General features: G+C 45.2%; 1 protein-coding gene and 1 non-coding gene across 5 annotated transcripts in view; one reads left to right on the top strand and one right to left on the bottom strand.

Annotated features, from left to right (window-relative positions):
* The window catches only part of RMI2 (RecQ mediated genome instability 2), a 40,955-nt gene that overhangs the window by 21,566 nt on the left and 635 nt on the right, over nucleotides 1–18,754 (bottom strand). For 2 of the 4 annotated variants that reach the window (XR_008392806.1, XR_008392805.1), the window contains exon 2: nucleotides 14,136–15,066. The exons of 1 other annotated variant lie outside the window; for it this stretch is intronic. Coding sequence is in view for 1 of the 3 variants with exons in the window: in XM_037151231.2 (XP_037007126.1) it covers nucleotides 14,918–15,066 (149 nt within the window). In the remaining 2 variants the exon portion in view is untranslated. Of the gene's footprint in view, nucleotides 1–12,530; nucleotides 15,067–18,754 lie in introns of those variants that run through there. One more of the 4 variants, XM_037151231.2, reaches the window with a different exon arrangement.
* On the top strand, nucleotides 8,985–9,111 carry LOC119053599 (small Cajal body-specific RNA 4). The gene has a single exon (XR_005083332.1). It is a non-coding gene; the product is annotated as a small Cajal body-specific RNA 4 (non-coding RNA).

Here is an 18,754-nt window from a genome sequence, read left to right on the forward strand (position 1 = left end):
GTTCAGTTGGCCATCTGCGCCTTGCTGGCCCTGGTGGATGTAACTCACAGGCCAGCCCAGTCACCCTGGGCTCTATCTAGGCAGCCAGACTAACTCAGAAAGCCTTTCCCAGCTTGCTCTGGGATCCGAAAGTCCCTTCCTTTCCTGTGAAACCTCTTGAGTTTTCAGGAAGGAAGCGGAGACAGAGGAAACTGCAAACATTTAAAACTCTAATAGCTGTATCACCTCTTGGTCCCAGCCCTCTCCTGGAGGCGGTGCGGGGAGGGGCTCCACGTGCTGCCCTTCACCCTGAAGCCACCCCAGGGAGGGGGCGTGTTGTTCTTCCTTGTGTGACACCACAGCAGCTCTGCTCTGAGAGATGAGGCGCAGCGAGTGAGACATGGCACAACAGGGACACAAGGGGTCTCTCTGACCTGGGGGCCTCAACTCAGGCATTTGTCTCTATAGCGCCTGGACCAGAGGAATCAGCAGTGTCAGTCAGGGCAGAGTTCCCTCTGCTGACAGAGGTGTTCCTGTTAGAAACAGTGGTGGGGCCATGACCCAGCTGGTGATCTGTCCCTGGGACTGTTCTCTTACAGAGAAGCCCAGTGAGGAAGAGAAAGCAGGAACAGGATCACCAATTTTTGCTTTTCTAAAAATAACTTTGTAAAAGAATATAAGGACCCAAATACTGTGCTTATTATATAATCCAAGAGTTAAAGTCCTTAGCTCAGTAAAAAGTTATACTTTGGTTGTTTCCTTTTCCTGTCTGAGTCCCAAATTCTGCCTCCAGAACTTTTAGTTCTGAAGGTCAGATTTAAAGCCAGAATGAATCCCCTCTCTGCTATGCCTCTCGCCTATACCTTTGCCCTAGCCAGGAAGGCTTGTGACAGACCGGGTCCCTGCTGCCCCAGACTGAGCTGGCAACACCTGAAGGACCCTCACATATAGGCATGAGCTCCTTGCCTCTTTGGTCACTACTTTGGGAGCTGATTACACCCCCTTAAACCTTTGGGAACACTTAAGGCCCAGGTCCTGCAAAAAGGATTAAGGCAACTGAGAAGAGACATGTTTTTCCAATTAGTTATAAACCACCCATGTTGGAACTTTTGCAAAACTGGCTGCTTGCTTTCACATTACCCACAATTCCTCATTCTTTCTTTCTCCATTAATAAGTTCACAAGGTTTTCAAGCAAATTGGGTACCAGAGGCCCATAACCATGGAATAAACGGGATGCTTATGGCAAAATGCCTCCCCTTGAACATTAATGCCAAGGGTCTCATCTTCACGATCGGGCAATGAGTGGGTGGAAATTAACTTTGACCTACCAAACACTCCCTACCTTGGCCTCATTCACACACACCAACGAGTGCAATTATGTTTATGTCGCAATTGGATATACACTTTACTACATGCATACATTTTTTTTAAAGATTTTTTTCCCACTGACATTTCTTTCCCATGCCAAGTCTGGTCCAGCCTGCCAAACTGGGGAGACTGAGATCCCAGTGCAGTGAGCTCATGCTCTTTAAAGAGCCTTGACACGAGCCAGAAAGGCGGAGGATGGGCTTAGGGGAGACTGAGGAAAGACAATTCTCCTGCCTGTGAGGACAAAGCTGCACAGCCCTGGCCAAGGGAAGTGAGAAGAGCATCAATCTGTCAGATACAGTCCACATGACAAGCTTAACAGGCTTTCTTATTCCCATTTTGCAGAGGAGGAAACAGAGGCTCGAGAAGACTGTGTGCTCCAGGGCACACACCCCTTGAGTGGCAGTGGAGCTGGGATTGGAAGCCACGTTGTCTTTCTCTAGAACCCACTTTACTGCTCACACTGTATTCAAAGTCATGAAAGGCAAGGACCCACATCCGTCATTACTCTATCCAGCAAAGCTTTCATTTAGAATGGAAGGGTGAATTAAGTGCTTCCCAGATAAGGTCAAGTTAAAGGAGTTCATCATCACCAAGCCCTTATTATAAATGTTAAAGGGACTTCCGCCAAGATGGAGGTATAGGTGGATGTGCCGTGCCTTCTCACACAACCAAGTTTAGGGACAACTAAATATTAGCATCAGAAAACACAACCAGAACACGGAAAATCGAACTTTTCGGAAGTCCATTAACAACAAATTCTTCAGCCCGACCGGTAAGGGGTGAAACCGGCATCTCGGGAGGGGTTGCACAGGAGGACTGAGTCGGACCGGAATCCAGACGTGCGAATCCAGACGCACGGGTTCCAAACGCAGGATTGGACCTAGTGAGCGACCGAGCAACCCACCGGGTGAGCGACTGCAGAGGAGACAGTGGGGAGGCGGTGGCAGCGAGTTGACTGTGGTTGCCTACCTGCGGGCGAGCGGACAGGCGAAGGAGTGGGCGGTTGGACCGAGGCCCGGCGGTCCCTGTGTCATTCGGCTGTAGAGGGCGCCGCCATTTCCCCGCTCTGACCACGCCCCCACATACAGCGTCACAACCCAGCGACCTGGGAGTCCAAGGCGCCGCTTCTCACATTTAAAGGGCCAGAACAGACCAAAAATGTCGCAGGAAGACCTCAAAGCCCCAGAGATAAATCTAAGCGACGAAGAAATAGCAAAACTCTCAGACGCACAGTTTAAAACACTGGTCATCAGGATCCTCACAGATCTGGTTGATTATAGCCACAAATTAGAGAAACATATGAAGGCTAAACTAAGGGAAATGAATGGAATTCCACAGGAAACCCATAGCGTTGAAAAGGAAACTGGGACTCAAATCAATGGAGTGGACCAGAAGAAAGCAAATAATGGCCAAACAGAAAAGAGTCAAGGAGCAAGAATTCAAAGAAATGAGGAGAGACTTAGGAACCTCCAGGACATCTTTAAACGCTCCAATATCCGAATTATAGGGGTACCAGAAGGGGGAAGAAAGACACAACCACCAGTGGAAAACTTATTTGAACAAATAATAAAAGAAAATTTCCCCAATCTGGCAAAGGAAATAGACTTCCAAGAAATCCAAGAAGCTCAGAGAGTACCAAAAAAGTTGGACTCAAGAAGAAACACACCAAGGCACATCATAATTACATTAGCCAAAATTAAAATGAAGGAGAGAATCCTAGAAGCAGCAAGAGCTAAGGGGACAATCACCTACAAAGGAGTCCCCATCAGACTGTCAGCAGATTTCTCAAAAGAGACCTTACAGGCAAGAAGGGGCTGGAAAGAAATATTCCAAGTCATGAAATCTAAAGACCTACAACCAAGATTGCTCTATCCAGCAAAACTTTCATTTAGAATGGAAGGACAGATAAGGTGCTTCTCAGATAAGATCAAATTCAAGGAGTTCATCATCACCAAGCCCTTATTATATGAAATGTTAAAGGGACTTATCTAAGAAAAAGAAGTTAAAGAAACATGAACAGTGAAAGAACAACAAGCTCACAGTTATTAACAACCACACCTAAAACGAAAGCAAACTAAAAAGAACAGCTAGATCAGGAGTGGAAACATAGAAATGAAGATCTCAAGGAGGGTTAGCAACAGGGGAGTGGGAGGAGGAGATGGGGGGAGAAGGTACAGAAAATAAGTAGCATAGACAGTAGATAGAAAATAGATGGGGGGGGGGCAAGAATAGCATGGGAAATATAGAACCTAAAGGACTTGAGACACATGGACATAAACTAAAGGGGGGTAATGGTGGGGATGGGGGGGCAGGGTGGAGGGGAATGAAGGGGGGAATAGAACAACTGTAACAGCATAATCAATTTTAAAAAATAAATAAAAATAAAAATAAATAAAAAAAGAAAAAAATAAATGTTAAAGGGACTTATCTAAGAAAAAGAAGATAAAAAATATGAACAGTAAAATGATAATAAACTCACAACTATCAACGACTGAATCTAAAAACAAAAACAAACTAAGCAAACAATAGAACAGGAACAGAATCACTGAAATGGAGATCACATGGAGGGTGATCAGTGGGGAGGGGAGGGAGGAGAATGGGGGAAAAGGTACAGGGAATAAGAAGCATAAATGGTAGGTACAAAATAGACAGGTGTGGGTTAAGAATGGTATGGGAAATGGAGAAACCAAAGAACTTATGTACAACCCATGGCCATGAACTAAGGGGGGCAGGAATATGGTTGGGAGGGGGTCTGCAGGGCAGAGGGGAATAAAGGGGGGAAATGGGACAACCGTAAAAGCATAATCAATACAATATATAAAAAATATTATAATATAAATAAAAAAAAAAAAAAAAAAAAATGTAAATATAAATATAAATATAAATATAAATATATATATATATATATATATATATAAATTAAATATATATATATTTAATTGGGGCCTGGAGGACAGACGAGGGAATCAGAGATTGGAAGCACAAGAATTTGACCCTGCTGCTGCTTGAGGATGGAGGGCCATCCGTGGTAAGGAATGGAAGTGGCATCTGGGAGTCAGAAGCAGTCCCCAGCTGACAGCCAGTGAAGAAACTGGGACCTCAGCCCTGCAATTGCAAGGACCCAAATTCCGCCAACAATCCAAGGGAGATTGGAAATGGACTCTTCTCACGGCCTCTGGAAAAGAGCTCAGCCAGCCAACACCTTGCCTTTAGCCCAGTGAGGCCTTGAGCAGAGAACCCAACCATGCCATGTCAGACAAATTGCTAGTTTTGTGCCTGTCACTTGGCACCATGGTACCTGACCAGTGGCCCCATGCACTAGTCCCAGCTGTCACACCCACCAAAGACTCTGCATCCTCAATGCCTCTCCAGACATCCGAGAGGCCCAACACTGCCAAACGGGGCTCCTATAAGCCCCTTAGAACAACACTGTTCCTTCTCTGCAAGAATCAGGTTAGGTGGGATTAGAAGGTTCTAAGCAAGTCTAGAGCCTCTCAGGCCTCAGTTGTCTCACCTGCTTTCTTAACTGCTGACCTGAGGGCAAGCCAGACAGCTCAGGACCTGTGCTGCCCAATACCAGCCACACGTGGATGTTTAAATTCAAACTCTGATAAAATCTAGGATATCCAGCTAAATTTGAATTTCAGATAAATAGATAATTTTAGTAGAACTAAATCCCAAATATTGCATGGGACATACCTATACTAAAAATATATTAGTTTATCTGAAAATCAAATTTGACTGGGCAGCCTGAATTTTTTTAATTAATAAAATTCATTTTTCAGAACAATTTTAGATCTACAGAAAAGGTGTTGCAAGAGCAGAGTCACTCGGTTCCCCCATCATTAACATCTTACATTAGTATGATACCTTTGTTATAACCAATGGACCAGTGTTAACATATTATTGTTGTTGTTACTATCTAAAGGACATACTCTATTTCAGATTTCCTAGTTTTTCCTAGAGTCCCTTTTCTTCTCCAGGATCTCAAGTCACATTGAGCCATCCCATCTCCTTAGGCGCCACCTAATTTAGATGCCGACCTGGGGCTATTGGCTGTGGTATTGATCAGCACAGATCTACGGCAATCCAGTTTGCCCCGTGAATATTTCTCAAACTTTCCTTGTTTTTGATAACCTTGACAAATTTGAGGAATACTAGAGTGAGGAATACTATTTTGTAGAATTTTTCTCAGTTGGGATGTGTCTGATATTTTTCTCACGATTAGACTGGGGGTTATGGGTTTGGTAGAGGTAGATCACAGAGGGAAAGTGCCGTTGTCATCACACCACATAAAGGGCACATACTGTCAACGTGACCTACCACTGTTGATGTCGACCCAGATCACCTGACTGAGATGTATTTGTCAAGTATCTCTGTTGTAAAGTTACTCTGTTCACTACCCCTTTCCAGTGTCCTCTTTGGAGGGAAGTCGCCATGCACAGCCCATGCTCAAGGACCAGGAGGTATCCTGTACTTTTATTTACTAAATTTGGCAGCCCTAACAGTGGGTCAAGTGCTCAATAGCTACACAAGGCTAGTGGACAGTGCAATCATATTTTAGAACAGTGATTTTCAACCAGTATGCCACAAGAATTTTTAAAACATGCAGTACATAACTATTTAGTCAGGGGCACTGACCTCTTTTCCTTTACATTGTCAAATTTAAAAAATGACAACAGCCAATACAACAATAGTTGCTGGTGTGAATGCCCTGCCTTGAACCATAAATATATAGGTCATGCATATAATAAAGTTGCATCTTATTGGTCATATTGCATAATAAGATTGCATCTGATTGGTTAAATCTTGGTAATTTCTTGGTACCAGAAATCATTATGTACAAGTATAGGCACCTGATTTTTTAAAAAGTCACTTTGGAGGAAAAAGTGCAGATAATTACTGTTATTGTTTTTATAAGCCAATCAAATATATACCTTTTTTGGTCAGGTCAGCAGAGAATATATTTTTGGCGTGCCACAGAATTTTAGAAATTAGTTATGTGTACCATGAGATGAAAAACGTTGAAAGTTGCTATTCTAGAACACCAAGTAAAAGCAAACTGTCTACCCAAACATAGGTCATTCATGTACCACCCATACTATTTTTTGCTTAATATTCTCCTTTAAGTGGACTCACTTTAACGAAGGGAAACCTGACATCTCTACCTTGTATTGCCCTTAGCGGCAGCCCAGCACCAAGGAAGGTCCAGGCTGGCCCAGAACAGCCAGTGGGTGGGTCTCGCCCAGTTCCTTTGTGTGAGCTTTTTCCATCCAGTTTCTCTTCCTGCTCAGGGAAGCTGAGGGACAAGTGGCCCCTTGGTCTTGGACCTAAGGGCTCCTCAGTTCTTCATTTGTCCTTCCTCTGGCTGAAGCCCAGATCCTCAGGCCTCCAGGGTCCTCACCAGAGGAGGCAAAGGGCTCAGCAGTCCACCAGCATGGGGGCAGCTCTGATTCCTGGCCAGTTGCCTCAGGCCAGGAAACTGTAGATACCGTATTTTTCAGACTGTAAGACACAGTTTCCCCCCAAAATTTGGGAGGAAAATGGGAGTATGTCTTATAGTCCGAATGTAGATTACCTGGCTCACTGTGGGGCTGTGCGTGGGGGGTGGGGGCGGCAGTAGAGCGGGGTCACAGGAGGCAGGAGCAGGGTCACCGCTGCACTTTCCTCCCAAAAGCGGGGGCGGGTGCGTCTTATAGTCCAAAAAGTACGGGTATATGGCTGCTACACATGGTTGGTTATAAGACTCACCAGACAGCTCTCTCAACACTTAGATTTTCCTGAGCCCACCCACACAGATTTCAATGAAAGATAGGGTTGAGACTAGGTTGAAGGCATCCCAGGTGGGGCTGACCATCAGTCACACCCCCTACAGCCCTAGGGATGCCCAGGCTTGGCAGCATTCTGGGAACGTTTCTGCACCCAGAGGCAGCACAGCGGTACATGTGGAGACCTGAGTCTTACTCACTTTCCAAAATAGACACTAAATATTTAATGAAAACTCTGGCTCTGCTCTTTCTTCATCTCAATGAACGAACTTAGGTGCTAACAACTGGTCTGAGAAATTCCTTTCCTTATCTGGTTTGCTTAGGAGGAAGAGAAACTTAATAGTTTGGTATTTCCAGGCACTAAAGCCTCATTACTTCTTTATCCTTCTTCCTCATATCAGGTCTCTGGTCCCTTGGATCAAGTACGGAACTAGACTACATCCCCTCTAAGTTGCCACCATTGCATTTTGGTGACAGATTAATTTATTTCCTGAGTTCCACAGGTTCCCAGATGGATGGATTATATATATCTAGAGTTCTCCACCACCACCACCACCACCACCACCAGCAGCAGCAGCAGACATAGATGATTTAGATGAGGAGTTTGGGGCTTTGAGTTGATGTAAATGGCATGAGAACTTTGGGATGTGTGGGGCAGGGTGAGTGGATTTGGCATCTGGGATGGACCTGCATCATCAGAGGCCAGAGGCAGGCTGGGTAGGTAGAATGCCTTCCCCCAAGAGATGTCCACGTCCTAATCCCTGGTACCTAGGAATGATACCTTATGTGGCAAAAGGGACTTTGTGGATGTGACTAGATCGACTAAAACCCTTCAGCTGGGAAGATTATCCTGGTGAGCCCAATCCAATCATGAGTATTTAAAATCCGAGGTGAGGCTGTAAACAGGAGAGGTGAGGCAGAGTGGGAGGTCAGAGAGATTTGAGGGGTAAGAGGACCCCGTGTTTCACAGGGAGCAGCCATGTGTCTTCTGCTTACTGTGTGTCCCCAGAGTCTGGAACACGGCAGGTGCTGAGGAAGTGCTTGGTGACAGAAAGACCAATGAAATGAACTTTTTTTTTTTTTTGAGCACATAATATTAGGGTGGTTGGTGACAGGGGCTGTGAAAGATTTCACAGAGAGAAGAAAGTATAGAGTAAAGATTTTACTCACTCTACAAGAAAGGAGAGGGGCATGGTGTGGAGAGACACACCAGCATTAAGGGGTGGGGGCTTCAAGCTTTTGTTGGATTTAAAAGGGGTGGAGTGGGTTGCTGTTGTGTGGCCCCTGGGAGGTTGGGTCCAACATTATCTTCTGCCCCTGGCTGTAGGGAGTGGTTGCTCACATTCTGTTCCTACTTTCCAGTAAGTTCCTGCCCTGGGGACGAGCTCAGAAGAGTGAAATGGAGTCATGCTTAACAAGGTCACAGGCCTGCTGGGCAAATGATGCCACATAGCAAATGGTGCCGACTTTGCCCTTTCACCTAAGACTGCCTGGATTCCAGTGAACAGCCATGTGGACAAGCTACTTCACCTGCCTCCTAATCACCCCTTCACTACAGATGACAGAAATAAGGCTCTGAGAGGGAGGAGTAACTTTCCTAAGCTCACCCTATTAACAAACAGTAGGGCTGGGGCTCAGAGGACCACTGGAACCCATCTGCTTGCCAAACCCAATGCCCTGTCCCACCCCTAACCCCCAAGATGGCTTGGCCACAATAGGCAACACCCCCAGGGTGGACAGCTGTGAAGCCTATGGCACCATTTTGTTCCTTTGCTTCTTTCTGTGGTCCCTGGCTGCCGTCCCATTTTGGATGGCACAGGCCAGCAGGGGGTGCTAGTACCTAAATGAAAAGACCATGAGCTCTCACTGGCGGTCTAAGAAGGATGCATCTGGGGAAGCAAGACTGCTGACACAATCCTCCGAGAAAAAAGCGCTGGAGACAGCAGCCCTCATGGGAGAATATCACAGGGCTGACTGTACTACCCAACATTCCAAAAAAAACCAACCAAGGCCATGAGCTCCAGAGCGGGTCTGAGGCATTTCTCCATAAGAGCCATCTCAAAATGGAGGTCCTGGCCACCTACCCCTGCAGCGTGGGACAGCGACTGGCCTGAGACCTGTCTCTGCCAGTCTGAGGGCCAGATGCTTTTGGGCAAAGGACTTCCATCCCCTTGGCTGCAGTCTCCATAGCCATACGGGCAGTGGCAGGGTAAAATGAAGTAACACGGGAGAAAACTTCTAGCAGTCCCTGGCACATAACTCTTGGTTGAATTCTCATTCTTTATCCAGGGTTGGTTAATGAGTCCTGTAGAACTAGAATTCTTTTTCTCCCCGTGACTCAGCTGTCTCTCTCTTTTTTTTCCTCCAGACTTTTCTGTCTTTACCGAGTCATCCTTATCTGTACTTCAGAACATTCTAAAACATTCTAGCAAGCACCCTCAGCCTGGTTACAAAATACCCCAGGGTGCTTGACTTAAAAGGTACACTTAGGCATGGACTGCAAGGGCTCCTTTCATTTGAAAACTGTGTGTGCCAAGTGTAAATTCAAGAACACGTTATACCTTTGCTCGTATATTTCCTGTCCTCCCACCTAAAGCCCAATCATTCACTGAACGTTTATACACTCACTGCCCTTATATATGTTATGCAAGGTCATTCACTTACTGCCATTCTCTTACTGCCCATATATATGTTATACAAGGCCTGACACTGGGTGGAGAGATGGAAAAATAAGACACAATCACATCACTGGAGGCCCCTCCAGGGTAGACAGAAATGTGCCTCTCTACATAACAGAGATCTGTTCTCAGAAGGATTCTAATCTGGTTCCCATGAATCTAGCAGGTACCATCCTGTGGACAAATTATCTCATTTCACAGACTGACCTCCACGCCCAAGCACAGACAGGACAGGGTCAGCACTGAAGCCTGGTTGTGGCTAAGTCTCTCCTTTACCCTAAGCAGGTAGAGGGCCCTAAAAGGTGTTATTTTGCACAGGCTACAAGATGCCTGCTAAATGTAGGTCACTATGGCTGAAAATGCATTTTTTCACCCTTATTCTTGCAGACAGGCAGCTTTTCAGAGTTTTGACCGTGGCCTGAGGTTTAGCAACACCAGCCTAGGCAACATGGGCCGTTCAGTGACCTGACCGATCTCAGGACCACAAGGTGATGACTAACACCCCTGGGGTTTGAAGACAACTGCACACAGTGTGTCTTCCAAGTCTTTCTTCTCCTTGACCATTAAATCATATGCAAACAGACCAGGAGGCAAAACACAACTAGTTCACATGGTCATTCTTTCCCCTTCCTTCTTCACCTGCTACATAAGATTTTTGTGGTAAAACATAGGCTTTACAAGAATATGCAACAGAAAGAACTAGGGAACTCAGATCCAAAACCATCTAAATGAGGGTTTTCTTTTTTTTTTTCTTCTTCTAATGTAAAGCAGTTCCAAGAAAAGTGAAGTCACAGCCTAGGGTGCTTATTTTCAGTTCTTAGAAAAGAGCCAATTTCAAAAGGGAAGCAGCGCAGCCCAAGCACACAGCCTGCCCTTGTCTGGAGAGGGGTGGTTGGTGATAAACCAACTTTGATTTGGCACCAGAACACTAAAACCCCCACCCGAGACGCGTTTTCATTTGGTGATGTCAGTGAGGAAACGCTAGCCCAAACAGTGAGAGTTATTAATATTCAGGGAAACCACAAGAGCTCAGCTAACATGCTGAGGTGGCACACTTCCAAAGAAGCCACCAGGAGCCACTGCCAAGCTGTGGGGACTGTCAGCAAAACCCAGGGCACTGTCCTTTGCCCACCTCCCACACTCCTGAGTTCATTCACTGCTCAGGAAGCAGTACCAGCCCAATTGGAACTTCAACTGGGCATTGTTTACTGGAAGTTAGGTGAGGACCAATGAGTAGAATATGGTGCAAAAGACTCTCAGCAGCCTGGCACAGTGCTGTGGCAGAAAAGGTTTTGGATAAGGGGAACTTCAGTAGAAGGTCTTCAGAGGACTATCACATACCCAGCTCAAGGGCTACTATGGGGAACTCCACAGTAATTTTGGAATAAAGCTTGAACCTAAGAATCCTGTAACAGAGATCCCATGGACCACATCCAATGTCAATGTAATCAAAGCAACTGGTCGACTGCCCCGGCGAGGAGGAGCCTAACGGGACACGAGGAGTGAATGTAATGGGTACCTGGGTGGGATCCTGGAACAGGGAAAGGAAATTGGGGGGGAAAAAACTAAGGGAATCTAAATTTAAAGTATAGACTTTTGTTAATAATAACATCTCAGTATTGGTTCATTAATTTTAACATATGTGCCATACTAATAATATAAGAGGTTAATAATTACAAAGGGAACTAGATGTGGTATATGGGAACTCTTTGTACTGTCTTTGCAGGGTTTTTTTTTTTTTTGCAGAAATAAAACTGTTCTAAATAAATAAGTATTTTTAAAGGCAACTGATGGATATAAGTAAGAACTTCCTACTCCTTCCAACAACAATTATTTGGTGGTCACCATGTGCCAGGCACATATGAAAGTGATTTAAATGCATCTTCATTTATTCCTCACATTGGCACTATGAGCTGGGTATAATCTGCACCTTATAGATGAGGAAATTAAAGCCCAGAGAGGTTAGGTAACTTCCTTACAGTCTCACAACAAGTTTAAGAGATGAAGAGCTCATATTCAGGTCTGTAAGGCTGCAAAGTTCCAGAAACAGCTCATCAACATGGCCTGGCTCAGTGGACTGATTGAGTACCAGCCTGCAAACCAAAGGGTTGCTGGTTTGATTCTCAGTCAGGCCACATGCCTGGGTGGCGGGCCAGGTCCCCAGTGGGGGGCATGTGAGAGGCAACCACACACATTGATGTTTCTCTCCCTGTTTCTCCCTCGCTAAAAATAAATAAATAAATAAATAAATAAATAAATAAATAAATAAATAAATAAATAAATAAAAAAAAACATGGCCTGAAAATCCCCAAACTTTGAACATAAACCTGCACAAAGCAAGCTTCAAGAGGTCAACAAACCCAGATCAGTAATAAAAACAATGCATTATTTCCAATTGGCCCACCTTTAAAAAAAAATGCTATAGTTTAAAAACATAGCAAATCCAAAACACTAAAAATACCAAATACTGGTGAGGATGTAGAACAACAGAAACTCACTTACTGCAGATGGAAAAGCAAAATTGTACTTTGGAAGACAGTGCCATAGACTGGATATGAGTTCCCCCAAAACCCCACGTTGAAATGTGGGGTCTTTGGGAGGACTTAGATCATGAGGGCAGAGCCCTCATGAATGGGATTAGTGCCCTTGCAAGAGACCCCAGAGAAATGTGGGGTCTCCCTTCTCTCTTCTGCCATGTGAGGACACGGAGAGTACCGCCATCTATGAACCAGGAAGCAGCACCTTGACTCTGTCAGCACATTGATCTTGGACTTCCCAGCCTCCAACACGGTGGAAAAATAAATTTCAATTGTTTTCTTAAAAGATTTTATTTATTTACTTTCAGAGAAAGGGGAAGGGAGGGAGAAAATGAGGGAGAGAGACATCAATGTGTGGCTGCCTCTCTCATGTCCCCAACTGGGGACCTGGCCCACAACCCAGGCATGTGCCAATTGGAAATTGAACCTGCAACCCTTTGGTTCGTAGGCTGGTGCTCAATCCACTGAACTACACCAGCCAGGGCTAAATTGGTTTTAAGTCCCCTAGTTTATGGTGTTTGTCATAGCATCCCAAATGAACTGAGACAGACAGTCTGGCAGTTTCTTACAAGGCTAAACATAGGCTTACCACATGATCACCAGGTGTGCTCCCAGGCATTTACCCCAGTAAACTGAAACTATGTCCACAGCCCTGATTAGTGTGGTCTAGTTGGTTGGGAGTCATCCCACAAAGTAAAAGGTTGCCAATTTGATTCCCCATCAGGGAACATGCCTGAGTGTGAGTTCGGTCCCTAGTCCGGGTGCGTGTGAGGCAGCCAACTGATGTTTCTTTCTTTCTCTCCATCCCTTCCCCTCTCTCTAAAAATTTCTATTAATAAAAAACTAGAATCAAATCGATGCCTTTCAGAGGTGAATGGATAAACAACGCATAGTGCATCCATACAATGGAGCATTATTCAGCAAAAAAAGAAATCTGTATCAAGTTGCAAAAAGACACAGAGAAATATTAAATGCATATCACTAAGTGAAAGAAGGCCATCTGAAAAAAAAAACCAACCCTACATCCTGTATGATTCCAACTCTGTGATATTCTGGAAAAGGCAAGACTATGGAGATAGTAAAAAAAGACCAGTGGTTATGAGGTGTAAAGGGGTAGGAGAGATGAACAGGTGGAGCACATAGGATTTTTAGGGCAGTGAAACTATGTGGTATGATACTATAATGGTAGGTAAGTGTAAAACTCAGAACTGTTTATCACAAAGAGTGACCCAAACTTCAGTTAATAATAATGTATCAGTGTTGGTTTGTCGATTATAACAAGTGTATCACCAACACAAGATGCTAATAATAGGAGAAACTGGGCCCTGACTGGTATAGCTCAGCAGATTGAGTGCGGGCCTGCAAACCAAAGGATCACAATTCGATTCCCAGTCAGGGCACATGCCCGGATTGCAGGCCAGTTTCCAGCAGGGGACACACAAGAGGCAACCATACATTGATATTTCTCGCCCTCTCTCCTTCCCTTCCCCTCTAAAGATAAATAAAATTAAAAAAATAATAGGAGAAACTGAGGAAAGGGGTATACGGGAATTATATACTTTTTGTTATTTTTTCCTGTAAATCTAAAGATGCTCTTTAAAACATCTATTTAAGAAACATACAGCATATGAAACAATTATTAGTGGTAGATGACTCATAATGCAGCAAAACTCTACAGCACTGTTGGAACAAAACCTGGCTCCTTTGACACTTACAATCTAAGGGGAAAAGAGGGCTGGGTTAGAAGCAGAGAGCAGAAACCCAGTGTTCAATACAATCACAACAAAAGGTCATTCCATACCAAAAATGTAAGAGCTCTGTACCAGGAGGATGCTCCCAATGCAGTGTCTCATCAAAAGTTAAGAGGCAGAAGTTAGCAGTTGCTTGAGAGTTGTTCTCAATCAATCTTTAGTTTCAATATGAAATCCTGAAAGCATTTCAGCAGCTCCTACCATCACCCACATCTAAGGGAAATGGACAGGAAGGCTGAGTGGTGTTCGGAAGGGAGCTATGTCTTGGAGAGGTTGCTGAACCGTTTGACTTGCAAACTGGCCATGGAAGTTGTTGATGGAGAAGACGTGGGCCCATGATGTCCTTCTTCTTTCACACAGTCTATTTTCCTGCCCATAACCACACCTGACTGAGATTCACTTTAATCACCAAGGGCAAAGACTGAGATGCCAAGTCTGCATCGTAAAATAGGGTTGCGGTGGTAACAGAAAAAGTATCGTCACTAGTAAAACTTGAAAACTGCAACATGAGATTTCTATGTGCTTTAGAAAGAATGAACACACATAAACCAAAGCAGAGAGAGAGAGAATGAACACATCTGCTTTTCATCAGCCAACAGCCATCAAAGCACAGGGGCAGCAGGGGCAGCAGGGGCAGCAGGGGCTGAGTGAACTGCAGTGTGTGTCCCAGCATTTAGAAATCCTACATCTGGACTCCCTGGTGAGCCAGAGCACAGCTCTCCGAGAAATTTTTGAGAAATACACATTGAACAATGTCCCTGAAGTCCACATGGTATAAGAACCTAAGTCTTTTCAGAATTGCAGTTGTTTTTAATGACACCTCCAATATCTCCTAAGGAATATTCCTGTGTAAATCTTCTACTTCCAGTGCCCACATGCTTTCATGGACGGGATTATCAGAAAGATCCGTCATCTTCACAGCCTGTAGGCATGGCTCAGGAATGCAGGCCTGAATCACTCCCATTACCATCACATATTTTCCTAGAAGAAAAAAAGGCCACGGTAATGCTCATATTAATAGAAAAAAAACAAAAACAAAACAGACTCAGTCCTTTAGAGGGCTTAACTTTATCAGAGAGGCAACTTAGACATAAAAGAAAAAAAAACAGAATAGACATCAAATCGTCAAAGCAATCAGTGATCAATACTTATATATACTGACACTGAGTTCAATATTTAACTTGGAACATGACATGTGTATCTTCTTTGTGTCTAATTTTCAAATCCTAAAAAAAAAATTGCAGCAAGCTACCATCATGTGCAAAACAATCATGCTAAAGAATGGAACTGCAGTTATTAAGAACCACACCTAAAACAAAAGCAAACTAAGAGGACAGCTAGATCAGGAGTGAACCATAGAAATGAAGATCACGTGGAGGGTTAGCAACAGGGGAGTGGGAGAAGGGGGGAGAAGGTACAGAGAATAAGTAGCATAGACAGTAGGTAGAAAATAGGGGGAGGGCAAGAATAGTATGGGAAATATAGAATCTAAAGAACTTGAGACACATGGTCATAAACTAAAGGGGGGAATGGTGGGGGCAGGGGGTGCAGGGTGGGGGGGATAGAACAACTGTAATGGCATAATCAATATAAAAAAAAAGAATGGAAGAGACTTACATCAGAGTATAAGCTGCAATTAGACAGACTGCTCTCAGGAAGGGGCAGAAAACCCAAGCTTGTCTCTTGTCCTTATTCCTTACTCAATGCCACAGTGTATGTGGCTGGTCTTTGCGCACGGGACCAGCCCTCTTTCTGCAAAGACACCCCCGCAATGGCCCCAAAGCAAATCCAATTTTCCCTCAATGTTACCAAAAAAGCTGGACACTCTACAGCAGCCCCCTTGCTCCCCTGCCACCTCCTGCTTTGTCCAGACCACCAGCTGGGTACACATAAGCAAATCGACAAGAGGGCAGGCTGCCATCAAGATGATCTAATGACAAATTAACTGCGACTCTCTTCCCATCCCCATGGGGAAGTGGCTCTCCTTGAAAGCAAAACTTGGCAGGTCTTAACCACACAAAACTCAATTGTGTAAAAAACCCCAAACACAGCAGGAAGGGCAGGCACGCTGCCAGCTTCTGCTGCATGCCCCTTCAAGGTCACTTCCATCACAATGCTTCCAGTGGCAGGGCTGAGTTCGCACACGGGCCCCAGGGCTCTGACTGAAGGAAGCCAGGCAAGCTGGCACCTGATGCTCTGGTTTTGAACTCCTGGAAGTATGTACTTAGGTTTATTTGAACTCATCTCCAGAGTCTACTGAGCAAGTAACATGAGGTTCCTCAATGACAGAGGCCAGTTCTAAAAATACACTTGTCATACCCTCTGAATGGCTCTAAAGTGCTGGTAGAGATCAAACCCTCAAACAGAGAATGACTAAAGACCCAGGAAAGGAAGAACAAGCCCAAGGAGATCCCAACCAGAAGAGGTTCACAGGAGACACACTAATGAAGGCACCCACAGGATAAGCCCAAAGGCACGTGCGCTTTCCTCCCCAAGATTAGACAACCTGGCTGCTAGTCCTGTTCATTCTACCCAGTACATTCTCCCTCCCGTGTCTCTCCACTGTCTCCCTTTCCCTTTCCTTCCCTTTGGTCAAGCCTTTATCCTCTGGCCACTTCAATGACTTCCAGCCAGTCTACTTCCAGCTGCTTCCTCTTCACAAACAATACCATTGCCCTAGTGCAGCAACCTTTCTCAAATGCAGCTCCAGCCTTCAGAACCCTCTGATCACAATGCACTCTAGGTCACTGTTTGTTTCTCCCCTCTTGCCCTACAGACTGGGAGCAACTTGAGAGCAGGAAGAGTTCTGACTCAATTCTGCACATGCAGCACCTGACATTTATGGAAACACACTGCTGATATGATGAACACAGCTAACAGCTACCTTGAAACAGGAAGGTCCTTCCACAAACAGCTCAGCAGGATGGGAGCCCTCCCACCTTTCACTGCTGCTCCACATTTTGTCTCAGGCTCCCCAAAGGCACAGGGCTCTCACCTCTGAGCCTTTGCACATGCTGTTCCATACACCTGGACGATATCCTGCCTCAGACGGACATAGGGTGACCAACTCTTCCGGCTTTAAAATGGAAAGTCTCACCCTCGCCAGTGTGGCTCAGTTGGCTGGAGCATTGTTCTGCAGACCAAAAGGTTGCAGGTTCAATTCCTGGTCAGGACACACACCCAGGGTATGGTTTTAACCCCCGGTAGGGGTGCATAACCAGGTTGGGGCATATACGAGAAGGCCACCAATGTTTCTCTCTCTCCCTTCCTCTTTCTCTAAAAGTAATTTAAAAAAATGTGCTCAGGTGAGGATAAATGTATGAACTGTAAGTCCCACCATCCAGGATCCCCCTCGGTCCTAGGCAACCTGGGAGGGTTGATCCCTACAGTTAATTCCAACACATTCTTCACGAACACCTCCTTCAGGAAGGCTTCCCTGACCATCCGAGTCAGTTGTCCCGCCTCTGCTCAAGCCTAGATATTACTCTGTTTTAGTGGTCTGTTTACTTTCCTGGCTCCCTGCCTGAAGGCAGTTCACTAGGATTTGTCAATTAAGACCTAGTATGAATTAACAAGAGGAAATGGCATGGCCCCTGCCGCAGGCATTCAGGCAGTAGGTAAGTCAGACAACCACTGGTGCCAACCTCATGCCAGGGCTGGAACCAGACATGAGAGACACCGAGCAGGTCAAGTTACATGCTAGGGCAAGGGTCAGCAAATTTTTCTCTGAAGGGCCAGATATTAAATATTTCAGGCTTTGCAGGCTATAGAGTGTCTGTTGCAGCTCAAGTCGGTACTTGTACTATAAAAACAGCCCTAGATATTATGAACATGAATGCATCGTGATGTTACTTATAGACACTGATACTTGAATTCTGTATACTTTTCACGTGTCATGAAAAAGTCTTTTAATTTTTTTCAACCACTTGAAACCGTGAAACCATTTTTAGGTTAGCGGCCGTGTGAAAAGATGGGGCAGCCTGTAGTTCACTGATCCTGTGTCAGACTAACACTGCTGCAGAGGGCACAGAGGGCACAGAGGGAGGGAGGCGGAAGAATGGGGCAGGAGCGAGGGCGAGAAGGGAACAGGAGTACTTCAGAGTAAGGCACAATGGTCACAACTGTTTGAACCCTCACTATGAGCCAGGAGCTGTGTGAAGGCATTTTATGTATTGAATCCACACAGCAGGCAGAAATTATGAGCCCCTTTTGACAGAGGCAGGGCAGCCAGAAAAGTGAACGTAAGTGCTCCAGGCAGTACAGCTGGAAAGAGGCAGAGCTAGGAATTAAACCTAATGCTGAAGATACAGAAAAGAAAAGAACGGTCATGATCTCCCCCTTAGCTCTCTGGCCCAGTGGTTCTCCAGGTGTGACACCCAAGCTAGCAACACAACAGCTCAGCTCCAGGCTACTACGAAATGAAAATCTCATCCCCACCCAGACCTACAGACACTAAACTTGAGGGTGGGGCCCAGCCAGTTTTCACCAGCCCTGGGGGTGAGTCTCATGCACTCCCTACTTTGAGCATCACTGGTTTAAAAGACGCAAACTTCAGTGACTTCCAGACTAAGGCAGTTCCATAAAGGACAGGTGCGGGTGAGGCGTCCCATTCCTGGGGGTTCTGCAGGGCTTCTGAGACATAAAAGATTAACAGACGTTTCTTAGTATT

Source organism: Artibeus jamaicensis, unplaced genomic scaffold, assembly GCF_021234435.1.
Source record: "Artibeus jamaicensis isolate MK-2021 breed Jamaican fruit bat unplaced genomic scaffold, CSHL_Jam_final contig_729, whole genome shotgun sequence".
Lineage (NCBI taxonomy): Eukaryota > Metazoa > Chordata > Mammalia > Chiroptera > Phyllostomidae > Artibeus > Artibeus jamaicensis.